The sequence below is a fragment of the Sinohyriopsis cumingii genome, chromosome 4 (assembly GCF_028554795.1).
Source record: "Sinohyriopsis cumingii isolate HCF-2022 chromosome 4, ASM2855479v2, whole genome shotgun sequence".
NCBI classification, from domain to species: domain Eukaryota; kingdom Metazoa; phylum Mollusca; class Bivalvia; order Unionida; family Unionidae; genus Sinohyriopsis; species Sinohyriopsis cumingii.
In genome coordinates, this window is record NC_142964.1 from 61,383,202 (window position 1) to 61,396,603 (window position 13,402).

The 13,402-nt window shown below is 34.2% G+C and overlaps 1 protein-coding gene across 2 annotated transcripts in view; it reads right to left on the reverse strand.

Moving 5' to 3' along the window:
- Window positions 1–13,402, reverse strand: part of LOC149801280 (pyridoxal kinase-like) — a 60,528-nt gene that overhangs the window by 10,457 nt on the left and 36,669 nt on the right. Inside the window, exon 10 of one of the 2 annotated variants that reach the window (XM_089955341.1) lies at window positions 1,672–10,649. The exons of the other annotated variant lie outside the window; for it this stretch is intronic. Within the exon in view, the coding sequence (XP_089811467.1) occupies window positions 10,534–10,649 (116 nt within the window). The 3' untranslated portion in view covers window positions 1,672–10,533. Of the gene's footprint in view, window positions 1–1,671; window positions 10,650–13,402 lie in introns of those variants that run through there. 2 annotated transcript variants of the gene reach the window in all.

The window sequence follows — 13,402 nt, forward strand, 5'->3', positions numbered from 1 at the left end:
TTTGTTTTCATTTTTTGAACCGAAGAATGAATATTGTCAAGAACCATTGAAAAATTTCGATTTTGCTCAGTGCAGTAAACTGATCATTGATAAAGCGCACTGTCACTGATGTGTTTTTCTAAGATATGCACTACTGAATATAGTTTGACGTAGGAGAGTTGCAGTTTCTTCTTTTATTGACTTTACAGAGGATGACGCATCTCTACAGTCCGAGCATTGCTGGAATGTAATTTGATCTTCACTATGAAACAAGACCATGCAAGCATTGCGTCACATCATTCCTTAATGTATATTTCCCTTGTCAATGTACTTAGTTACTTTCAAGGTTAAATTGGGATATTTTTATATATTTCATCTTTTTGAGTTTTTTATATATTTCATCTTTTTGAGTTTTTTACTCTTTACCCATTCCTTTTTCTTTTGTTTAGTCTGAGGATGGTGTTTAATATCTTGTTTCTTTATTTTTCAGTTCAGACTATTATCATTCTTCTGCTCACAAATGTTTCCTTCAGCTGCCTTTTGAGACGGGTGGTGGTGAAGTTACCTGGGTACTCGTGTATTTTTACGTCTTGAGTGTCAAACATGCTAGATAGTGAATCAGGACACATACTCCTATATTACTCTTGTAAGGTACAACTATCAGCAGCTATTCACTTTGGACAAACTAGACATCATTAGCCTTCTAGTGAAAACCCCATGTCAATACGAATTTGTGGTCTCAAGAAGCGATAAGATTTTCAAGATGGCTGCCATGATGACTATATTGGAAGTCAGATTGGCACCGGTTTCATACAGCACCAACTAGACATGCAATGTTTTTCAGTGAAACTCCCATGTTGACATAAACATCCATTTAGGACCAAAATAGGCCATGGAATGAAAGTGTGTGTCAAGTTTCACGGCAATCCTCTAAGTAATTTATTAGTAGTAGTGAACTTGTGCTAATGAAGAGATTGAAGACGGGCGAAGAACCATCCGATAGGCTATTCTGGTCTATCACCAGAGAAGCTAAAAATGCATCTTAATAGATGACATTAATATTCATAGATTCTGTCAAGTGGTTCTTGGGAAGACGTCTTTTTAAATGTTTTTCTATTATTTAATAATGTCAAACAAGTCAGACGACAGATCAGCATTATTAACAAATCTGAAAGAGCATTAAGCCATGATGATTTCTTTCAGATTTGGTTAAATTCTGTTGAGTGGTTCTTGAGAAGAAATTGTTTAAAGGGTTTCCTTAGTAACGGTGACCTTATCTGATTGCAAATCTGTACTTTTGGAAGAAATCTGAAAGAGCCTCATGCCAGGATTCTTTCTCTGAAATTCTGATGAGTAGTTCTTTAGAAAAAAATGTTAACAGGTCTTTTTTGTATGGATGGCATAACTGCATCATCTAACAAATATGACATGTCTGAGCGTTTGGACACTTTTCAATCAAATTTGGTAAAATTCTGCTGAGCAGCTTTCAAGATGTAAACTTCAATTGGTAATGAGATAAAATTTGATTGTTAAGGAACCCATGTAGAATGAAACCAATACCATAAGATGCAGGCCATTATTTCTGGTAGTCATGCATACCAAACATGAGAGCACTGAGGTTGCTGTAGAACCATGCAGATTTTATGTTTTATTTTGAACAGCATGCTTCCATTAAAAAAGCCAACACAAGTGTAAGTAAAATCATCTAAAAATGTATTTTGTAAAAATCATCTGGTATTAAAATTTAATTTGACAAAATTCTTAATAATACTGATTACACAAGAATTGGGAATGTGAGTAAATTATGTGTGAGCTGTTATTCTGACAATAATATAAATCATTTTTAACAAACTCTACCATATATTTGTTTATATGTTGGAGTATATACAGCATGTTATATATTTCTACATGTTTATTTAATGTGTGTGCATGTCTTATGGATATCTAATGTAGCTTTAAAAAAATTTCAGTCATGCTGCTATGATGCCTGCATTGTGACAGTTGACAGTGATGTCTAGCATTGGGTCATCATGTCGCAGACATGTAACATCATGTCTCACCCAATGACATTATCCTGACACCAGGCCGACCAGTCCTAACACTAACCTCTTAATGCTGAGCGTGGCAGCTGTTAGTACCATTTTTATAAGTCTCTGGTATGACTCAGCTGGGGTTTGAACCCTCGAACACCTGCATGCGGTGTTTATTAAATAGGTACATACATAAAACAATAGTTTTGAGTTAAGCATCTGGTCCTATATTTTGTTTGTTTTATCTCTAAAATAAATTAAACATATACTCTACCTCAAAAAAATTGCTTTACTTCCTTCTTTGCAAAAATATTTCAAGTCAAGCATCCATAAATATGTTGTAAAAAGTCACATTAATTACATCGAATAAGATCTGAAGTATACTTCTGGTCTTTTGTTTTTTGTTAGTTTAAACTTTTTTCTTACATACATGTATCTCCAATTAAAATTTTCATCCCCTGAGCTAAAAAATGACAAGTAAGCTCATTTTAAAGATTTCTCTTTCAAACAGATAAAAGGCCAAAGTACTTAAAACAGATAAAGGGTCGAAGTACTTAAATCAGATAAAGGGCCAAAGTACTTAAAACAGATAAAAGGCCGAAGTACTTAAAACAGATAAAGGGCCAAAGTACTTAAAATGGATAAAGCACTGAAGTACTTAGAATATTTCAATGTACTGATATGGCATATATTCAAAAACCACACCCAACAAAATACTTAGTTTAATTAAATATAATGAAAGTAAAAAGACTTTAAGCAAATCTCACCACATAAATAACAAATATTTCAAATTTCTACAAAGTGATTGGCAATTCATAATTGCATCTGAAAAAACCTACATGATCGCAATAGTAAATGCTACATAAACACCATGTCTTAAATATGTTATGCACTTTGTTGCACAACTTTCATGACTGTCAACACATACTATTAACAGTGTTAACAATAATATCTCTGCTACAACTTGTGATACGTAAATCTCACTACCTTCGTATTCGAGATAATAATTCCAGTAACAGCTTCAAGAATACTATTTTCTGTTCTTACTTACACTATAAATTCTGTTCTTGTATGAACCAGGCGAATATTTGAGATCAAAGAGCAGCACTGACATATTGATGGTTTCTTCTGTGATTGGACTGAACTATACTTAAATTGATGAACAGGACTGAACTATACTTAAATTGATGAACAGGACTGAACTATACTTAAATTGATGAACAGGACTGAACTATACTTAAATTGATGAACAGGACTGAACTATACTTAAATTGATGAACAGGACTGAACTATACTTAAATTGATGAACAGGACTGAACTATACTTAAATTGATGAACAGGACTGAACTATACTTAAACTGATGAACAGGACTGAACTATACTTAAACTGATGAACAATGTAGTAGACTTAAACTTAAAACCTAATGTATGTCTGACGCTGTATGCATCAGCTTTTATTTTTCCACTGCAAACAAAAAGAAATAAAAGACGTAGCTAAAAAGAATTATGGGTGATGGAATCATTGAGATCTCCACATCACTGTAAAGGTCAATAGTACTATTACAAAAGCCATGAGAGGAACTTTTGATATGTGTGGTCTAAAGAAGCCTGTAATGCTATTACAAAGGATGCAACATTTATTTGTATAAATTGCTTAGTTCTCTGCCTGTGAATTTTTACAAAACCACATCAACTGTAGCTTTACACGGATAAAACCTAAACTGATGAGAATTAATTGTACTGTAGACTGATCTGCTGATAACCCTGGAAAGATTATTTAAAATTTATTTACTTTTTAAAATATTTTTTGTTAAAAGACCCTTGGATGAGCAGCACTTTAAAGAAACTGCATCTTAAGTTTGTAAGCCACTGCTGTGTTTTTGTTGATTCTATAAAGGCTTCCTATGTGAATGTCCAGGCATTATGCAGGTTGCATTATTTGATGTTTTCAACATATATATATATATATATATATATATATATATATATATATATATATATATATATATATATATATATATATATATATATAGGTAGCAGTATGAAATGCAATCAAAGTGATCCTAAGAATGTTTTACTTAATAGTCTGATACAGTCAGAAAAGTATTTTACAAAAAACTGAATACTGGCAGAATACAAGACATACACAAAATGAAAAAAGTGTGCCATGCACAAATGTCTGACATAAAAAAAACAGTCAGCTGTAAACCTAATGTGCAGAATGAGGGATAGTTTGAGTTTTTAACTGCTTTGATAAAAGGCATTGTTTCAGTCCCTGTATATTGTATACACATTTAGAAATATTGGTAATCATTGCAGCCAAAGTTACTATACATGACAGCCACTAGGTTACTAAATATTGCAGCTACTCTGGACCAATTCTCCCTTGAAAAGTACTTCATATTTCGACCTGATGAAAGCATATAGTCAGCCAGAAGTTGCCCTTGAGAACTGGGAGAAGACTGCATTTATTTCTCTTATTGCCTGCTTCAGTATAGATGCAGGGAGCATATTTTAAGGGCTCTAATGAACTACTCCAGATTATGTGGACTGATGATGTTCTTGCCTATGATGACAATTTTTGTTTTCACAATGCTTTTGATGAATATGCAGCTGAAAAGAGCTGAAAAATGCTACTCAACCTCCTAAGTGGGGGCAGGGCTCAAGCTATCTGGAGGCCAAGACAGCAATCAGATTTCAGGGTTATGTGGTAAATAAGCATACAGATACCCAGGAAAGATAACACTTACATAATTAAAGGATCAGCAAATACAAAAATATTATCGAAAACTACTGTGATTCCTTATTTGTGAATTCTACCTGTGCCATATTATAGTGGCTATTCAGATATTTTTACCCTGTACTATCAGACAAAGGATAAACATTTCACACAGACTACTGACGAAGTCGCTACTCTTGAAACATTCTAGGAGGTTTAATCTTTGGATGTGGTCCTACCTTTGCAAAATCTTTTGTGTGACACATCAGCAGATACAGCAGGCTAATTGTCTGAAAAAGTATTTGACTCCTGCAAGGGATTATTGGTTTCATGTGGCAGCAGAAAACTGAACAAAACCTAGATGAAATACTCTTTCACAGAGTGGAAGCTGTTAACAGTGGTAAAGTCATGAAAGCTTAAGGACAGTATTGGCTGGGTAGAAAATCCACTGCGTACATTGACCACCAATCATTTAAGTTGGTAAATGTACCAAGGGCTGTTCCATTAAAACATTCATGAGACCCAGGGAAGGCACTTTTGAATTGGGGTACTCACCCATAGGTGCAATTTAGAATTTTCTTATCTTAATATGAAATCTGTGAAATCAAAGTACCCTGGCATATATTTTTTAAAAACTGACTTCCCTTGGTACCATGTATGTTTAAATGGAACAGCCCTTACCAGATCTAATCTGAAGTACAGTGGATTATGTAGGTACATTCACAAACTACCCAAGTACTCTTTGTAATGCATCATAAGCAAAGGAATGTGGCTGTAGATGCAAAGAGTAGGACTTGAGCTGTAGGAATGCTTTAAGACTGGACTACTAAGGACTTAGATGCAGAATAATGATTAAATCCTTTCATCTGTCAGCTCCATGATAAACCAAAGTTTGGTCTAGATACACAATCAACAGAACATTTGGAGATCAAGTGAATGAGTTGGTGGTTTATAGCAAGATCTGTTTACCACAAAGCTGATAGAGAACCACACTGTCATACCGCTATGACATTATGGCTGCAGCATGCCCTAGAGTGGAGACACATTAAGGAGACTCAACATTTGTGTTGACTACCTATGGTCATGGACTGCAAGCACTGTCTGGATTTATGCCTCTGATGCCGATAATAGAAACTTCCCAACAAGCACTGTTAGGTCTTAGGACAATGTAAACATCAAACTGCATCAGAATATTTTGACTGGTTCACGAGCTAGGCTGGTTTCAAGGATCTGCTGTAGTGAGGAGGTAATATTAATTGAAAAATGGGTAATACATGTACGTCTGTTAAAACTGGATTGAAAAGATGAACCCTTAAAAGACACTGCTATCATAGGTACATTCACTGTCACCCAATTAAGTGCAATTGTTGCTGAGCTAGCAGGTTGCAAGATATATGAAAGGACACACAGATGGACATACACATGGACTGGGAGATGAAAAGAAAGGTAATTACTGTATACATACTGATGCATGACTATAATAAAATTGCCACCAATGAAGTGCAAGATATGGACATGGACAAAGTTACAATTATTGGAGTCCAGGAACAAACTGAACTAAATTAAGACCCAGGAAGTTTAAAAGCGTGTTCTACAGAAATATGGAATCAGACCAAACAGAAACAATTACATTGGAAATTTGAAGATTACATTTTAGACGTATAGATGGTAAGGCTGTTTGAAGATTACATTTTAGACGTATAGATGGTAAGGATGCTTGAAGATTACATTTTAGACGTATAGATGGTAAGGATGCTTGAAGATTACATTTTAGACCTATAGATGGTAAGGATGCTTGAAGATTACATTTTAGACCTATAGATGGTAAGGATGCTTGAAGATTACATTTTAGACGTATAGATGGTAAGGATGCTTGAAGATTACATTTTAGACCTATAGATGGTAAGGATGCTTGAAGATTACATTTTAGACCTATCGATGGTAAGGATGTTTGAAGATTACATTTTAGACGTATAGATGGTAAGGATGCTTGAAGATTACATTTTAGACCTATAGATGGTAAGGATGCTTGAAGATTACATTTTAGACCTATAGATGGTAAGGATGCTTGAAGATTACATTTTAGACCTATCGATGGTAAGGATGTTTGAAGATTACATTTTAGACCTATAGATGGTAAGGATGTTTGAAGATTACATTTTAGACCTATAGATGGTAAGGATGCTTGAAGATTATATTTTAGACCTATCGATGGTAAGGATGCTTGAAGATTACATTTTAGACGCATAGCTGCCAACCTTCCAGGCTCACAATTAGTGAAAATAGGAATAAAAAGTTGTGAATTTGGACATGAATTAGAGAAAAATACCATGACAATAACTCCATCCACTCTGACCGTCAATACTACACTATATCAAGATCGCAATATAGAACTAAAACACTACATATATGCAGAAATATTTATTTATCAAGACATGATACTGTGGCAGACTTGAACATCCTCAACTGCTTGATCGTAAATTTGTTTTCTAAACAGTTCAGACTTCATGCCTGTTGGTTGATCTTGGTGACTAAAATTGCTGACAAATTTTCTGCAGCTAAGGAGGCCCTAAAGTCTGTCTTATTTTTCCTCACTAGAGAAAATACTCCTTCGCTGTCACTGTTGCTGTGAGGAATGCACAAGAGCTGCAGCGCTTCTGGTTCTTCCACAGGAAAATTTGGAAGCGATTTTCGAGTCCAGGACCATTTGTCAGAACAAATGTTTAGCATGGTCTCCAGCTGATAAAGGTTGATTGTATTTGACAAGAAAACTCACAAATAATGCTTCAGCATTGGTAGCTTGCAGGTCTTCCGCCAAAGGCTTAAAATATTCCAGAGCTGAAATCTGCAAATTCCTAATTTTCCCAACTTCTACGTGTTTTTTGCAACCGATGCGCTTCCTCACATCGTCTCTGCGACCATGCACAATACTACAATTTGTGGCACACTGAGTGCAAAAAGCATCATGTATATCAATGTTTAATGGCAGAATGCACGGCCAATTTTTGATATATTCCAAATTAAACTTCACTTTCTGAGCAATACATTTCTTTTTTCTTGGTGGTGAAGACATTTTCAAGATCTTACATGCGATGCTGAATGGCAACTTAAAATCAGTGTTGGTGATGCATGCGCGGAGCAAAATTCCAGTTAGGTCCCAGTTTCTCTCAAAAGCGTTTGTAAAACTACTCTTATACATCTTGATTAAAATAGGCTAAAATGCTTGCTACCAGGTCAGCTGTATTAATAGGCTGTAGATCTACTAATATCACGACCAGCAGTACCGGACTGTTTCGGCAACTGTGAATATCACGACTAGCGCTTAACGGGAAATCGGTTATTTTATTAAAGATTTAAAATAATTGAGAATTGGAGAGTTCATGAATTTTTGGCTTGCAGTGTGAATCCGTGAATCGCTAAAAAAATCATGAAATTCATGCCAAATTCGTGAGGGTTGGCAGCTATGTAGACGTATAGATGGTAAGGACGTTTGAAGATTACATTTTAGACATATAGATGGCAAGGATGTTTGAAGATTACATTTTATACCTATCGATGGTAAGGATGCTTGAAGATTACATTTTATACCTATCGACGGTAAGGATGTTTGAAGATTACATTTTATACCTATCGATGGTAAGGATGTTTGAAGATTACATTTTTTAGACCAATCGATGGTAAGGATGCTTGAAGATTACATTTTATACCTATAGATGGTAAGGATGGTTGAAGATTACATTTTAGACCTATAGATGGTAAGGATGCTTGAAGATCACATTTTAGACCTATCGATGGTAAGGATGTTTGAAGATTACATTTTAGACCTATTGATGGTAAGGATGCTTTAAGATTACATTTTAGATGTATAGATGGTAAGGATGCTTTAAGATTACATTTTAGATGTATAGATAGTAAGGATGCTTGAAGATTACATTTTAGACCTATCGATGGTAAGGATGCTTGCAGATTACATTTTAGACCTATAGTGGTAAGGATGCTTCTGATATTTATATTCTGGACACCTAATCAAAAGAAAATAAATTCTGTTGAAATACATCAAATGAGTCAACTGACAGGAGTCAATTTTTTTTTCAAAGTTAGAACGACAATGTAATTTCAACTATTTTAATATAAAACCAAACATGTTTTCTGCAGCACGGGACATAAAAGGTCAACTATATTGTGTAAACTGACTTCCCTTTCATAATTTGTTTTACACTTATTTTGCACACATAATGGAGAACCCATTTCTTGGCAAGTCCTAGATTACAGAACAAGATCCAGATCCCCTGTGTAATTCAATCATGAAGGATTCATTAGCTTGCAAGGTTTGGTTTGATTTATGCAATTATGAAACACACTTAAGTTGCAGACAGCAGAACTTAAGAAATCTGGACCTGGACTAAGCTGATCATATTATTCAAACACCAAGTCAAGGCAGTGAAAACCTGATATCAATACCCAAACACCAAGTCAAGGCAGTGAAAACCTGATATCAATACCTAAACACCAAGTCAAGGCAGTGAAAACCTGATATCAATACCCAAACACCAAGTCAAGGCAGTGAAAACCTGATATCAATACCTAAACACCAAGTCAAGGCAGTGAAAACCTGATATCAATACCCAAACACCAAGTCAAGGCAGTGAAAACCTGATATCAATACCCAAACACCAAGTCAAGGCAGTGAAAACCTGATATCAATACCCAAACACCAAGTCAAGGCAGTGAAAACCTGATATCAATACCCAAACACCAAGTCAAGGCAGTGAAAACCCAAAGAGCAAATGTAGATCCTGAAGAACTGATCTGAATACTGAAACAGTAAGTTTTCTTGGGTTCCCAACAACATCATTCTTATAAATGCTATTTCTGAAAGACAACTGTGCCTACAAGTGTTAACTTACCAACGTTGACATACAGCTAATGACAATGGAATAATTATCATTCATACCCTCCCCTGCTACACCTGATGGTACAAAATGCCATTAAATATGAAATGAAGACAAATACTTCTCATGTACATACAGTGGCTAAATAACATGACATTGGGGAGGAAGACATAACACTTCTAAATTAAGGGAATGATCTTTATCACAACAAACATTACAATGACAAAAATAGATGGAAGTTAACTTAATTGTTGAAACAAGAGTTTACTCTAACATGGAATAAAAACCATTCTTTACAAAGGGGTTTCATTAGCAATAGCTTTAGATAAATTGTTCCCATTTGTGATGTCATGTTAAAATGACAGTCAGAAATGAAGGGTTCCAAAATTATGTTATGAGCTTGCTATAAATTACAAATTGTTTTCATAAACCTAACATTATCCCAATATTAAATGAGGAAAATAAATTAATGAGAAAGACATTTAATATTTGTCACTTTGATTCAAGAATGTAAAATTTTAATAAATCATCAATCTGTTAAAACAGGTTTGCAAATGGTGCATGTGCAAAATTTAAATAATTTACCATATATAGTGTAAAATGATTTAAAGCAATATTTTCTCTTAATGCCCCTGAGTCTTGAAAAGAATGGTTAATCAGATGTTGTCAGACTTAACTCTCTCTCTCTCTCTCTCTCTCTCTCTCTCTCTCTCTCTCTCTCTCTCTCATAATTATCATCCTCAATGGATTTTATTTTCCTTTAAGCTCTGACACTGAGACATGAATATTTGGGGACAAGCTATTTCCACAAAACATGGCTAAAACCTTGTAGTGAAATCAGTTATCCATCCAACATGCTTGTGAGGAGGATAAGGTTACAACTAGTGGACAGCATCCTAGATCCAAGTGTGGGTTATAATAAGGGGACAGCATAAATAGTAACGTGTGGATTCTCTATGTCTTTCTTGCACTGTATCAGTCTCAATTCCATCTGGTATGGGCTGGGTTTATTACTAGGTCCAGCAATGGCTTGAAAGAAAAATAAAAGAAATCTAACTGAATTTTGTGCGATTTTTTAAAACAATGAAGTAAAATACAATTCCAGTTATAGACCCTGACATGGGTAATTTTACCAAATATGTATTTTGTTTGCATCTCAACTGAATTCTGTTCACATTCCATTCACATCTGCATTTTATCTATCACCTCATTGTTTTTTGTTTTTTTATAGTATCCAAACATGTCTCCAGATTTAGCACTAATCACTTTCAATCGTCATTTCCTTTTATTCCCACTCATTTATTATGAACTGGAAACACATTTACTGATGTCATATTTTCCATTTTCAGGAGTCTTAAAGAGAACAAACTATAAGTTAAGTATCACCTTATTAAAGATTGCCTTAATAAAATGCTAAAGACAGCACTGAATGTATAATAAGGGATGTTTCAGTAAAACATTTGGACCCAGGAAGACACATTTAATGTGGAGCAGCAACCCACAGATTCAAATTAGAATGCTGGATCACTGTCATATGAACTCTTTGAAGAATAGTATATCTTTTTAAAAGAGTACCTCCCCTGTGAACCATGCATATTTAAACTGAAGACCCCTAAATTAAAATACAACTGCAAATACAATTACAAGAGTTATTTCATTTCATTAAAATAATGATTGTTGTTGTTCATCTTTTAAGTTACCAGCTAAAGATTGTACAGGTAAAACCAGTGGTGATGATGTCATAACATCAGTGGTCACTGAATTTTATCTCTGCCTCGGCAAGGAAAATGTCATGACTTGTTAGGGGTGAAATGTTGTTAACAATCTGGATTATCAGCCAAAAGGAATTTACAAGTTGGGAATTTAGCAGCAACTTGAAAATAATTGACTTTCAAATTGATTCATGAAATGCATTTACATTTTGTTCCACTTTCATTAACCACTGATCATTCCATGCTTTCAATTTTGCATTTGTACTCTAAATATTCTGAAAAATGCAGTTACTGTTTCATTTTGGTTCATAATGTATCTAACTGTGTTTATTACACATTCTGTTTAAGTTTCAATGGTCAAATTATTTGTTTCAGGGTCTCTATCAACAGACTTATTAATGAAAATGTTAAAAGAAGTAAATTACTGTAAATAGAATTTAAGTACACTTAAAAGTAAAAGGATAAATGTCATCAAAATATCATGACAGGCATTGCAGAAAGTTATATAAGACTTCAACATCCCAGCCAGTCGCTAAACAGCTCTGGATTATAATTAGAAAAAACAAACATTTTACCCAAAAATAAGAAAATGAAAAAAATTAAAGAAAATCTTAAGCTAGGTAACTCAACAACAAATGTTCAAGATCACTGGAAAGTTGACACCTTGATTTGCATCAATATGATCATGAATGATCTCTGAACTGTCAACAAAGTGTTGGTATTTACGATACAAGAAATCCAGCAATCTCAACAAATGTCACAGCTCAATCAACCAAAATGGCTGATAAATTGGCTGGGCTTAATATAACTGTATCTCATAATTCAAGGCATGTTTTGGGGTTTATTTAAGGGCATATGTGCATGTCTGATTACAAAATTAGACATACATCAATCAGAGCAACTGTCATCAATGTAAATATCAAGACCCTTATAGTATGCCATATTTTTAAAATCTGTAAAAATATTTTAAAGTAGATAAATTCATGGACATCAATTATGTTTGTTTAAAACTGATGCAAAACAAATTCAACTTGAAACGTAAACAAAGGCATATTTTACCCATACACAAAGACAGGTGACTGAATATATGACCATCAAACTTTGAAACTGCTTTCATTAACCAAAATACTGCATGGATAAAGAAAAAGGATTATCAATGGGCAGCTCAAAAAAATAACACCTGATATACTGCCCAACGTGTGATCACATAGTTCCCTAAACAAAGCAAACATCTCTGACACGAGAGTTTCACAAGTTCTTGTCATCTAAGTTTATTTTTAAAACAAATTTCCCCTTGATTACCCTATTTTGAACGTAGCTGGTTCAGTCTTCAGCCAAAGAAATAGCATTAAATTAGTCCATGATTATACTGCTGAACCAGTCAGTGATTTTGCTCATTTGCTAATAAGTCTAACTCCAATTAGCAGCTGCTTAATTATAATCATGGGTTACAGTCACGATTAGAAATCAATTTAAATACTTGTTGGGCTTTAAGCATCTGGTTTTGTTATTACTTTATATCCACTCAGGCAGATAAAGAAACATGATATCTGCCATAGTTTATGAACATGTCCAGAGTTTTCAGACACAAGTTAAAAGTAATTATTTCATTTAAGGCCAGCCACTGAGGATAACTGGGCACCATGTACATTTATCACCAACAGTAGCACATGTACAAAAATAGACTGATATAGTTTTACAAACAAATAGAAAAAACAAAAAGCAGAATCCTTTAACTGTAAAACAAAATACTATAACTTTATTGCCATGTAAGGGTACAATGCAGCATATTTTACCTAGCCCATTTCTGAGCAGCAATGAACTTGTGTTATGTATATCTATATTATGTGGTTAATTTTTTCCATTACTGAGGGTTGTGCTTACCTGATTTCTGTCATGATTATCAGAAATGTGATGTTTACTTGAATCTGAGTTCAAGACCTGACATTGTTTACGAGTTAGGGTGTATTTCCATGGAAAATACTACTGCATCGAAGATGAAGTGAAATATGTAGATACAAAGACATTGTAAATAAGTATTCTTTCCTGTTTAATATGTCTTTGGGAATC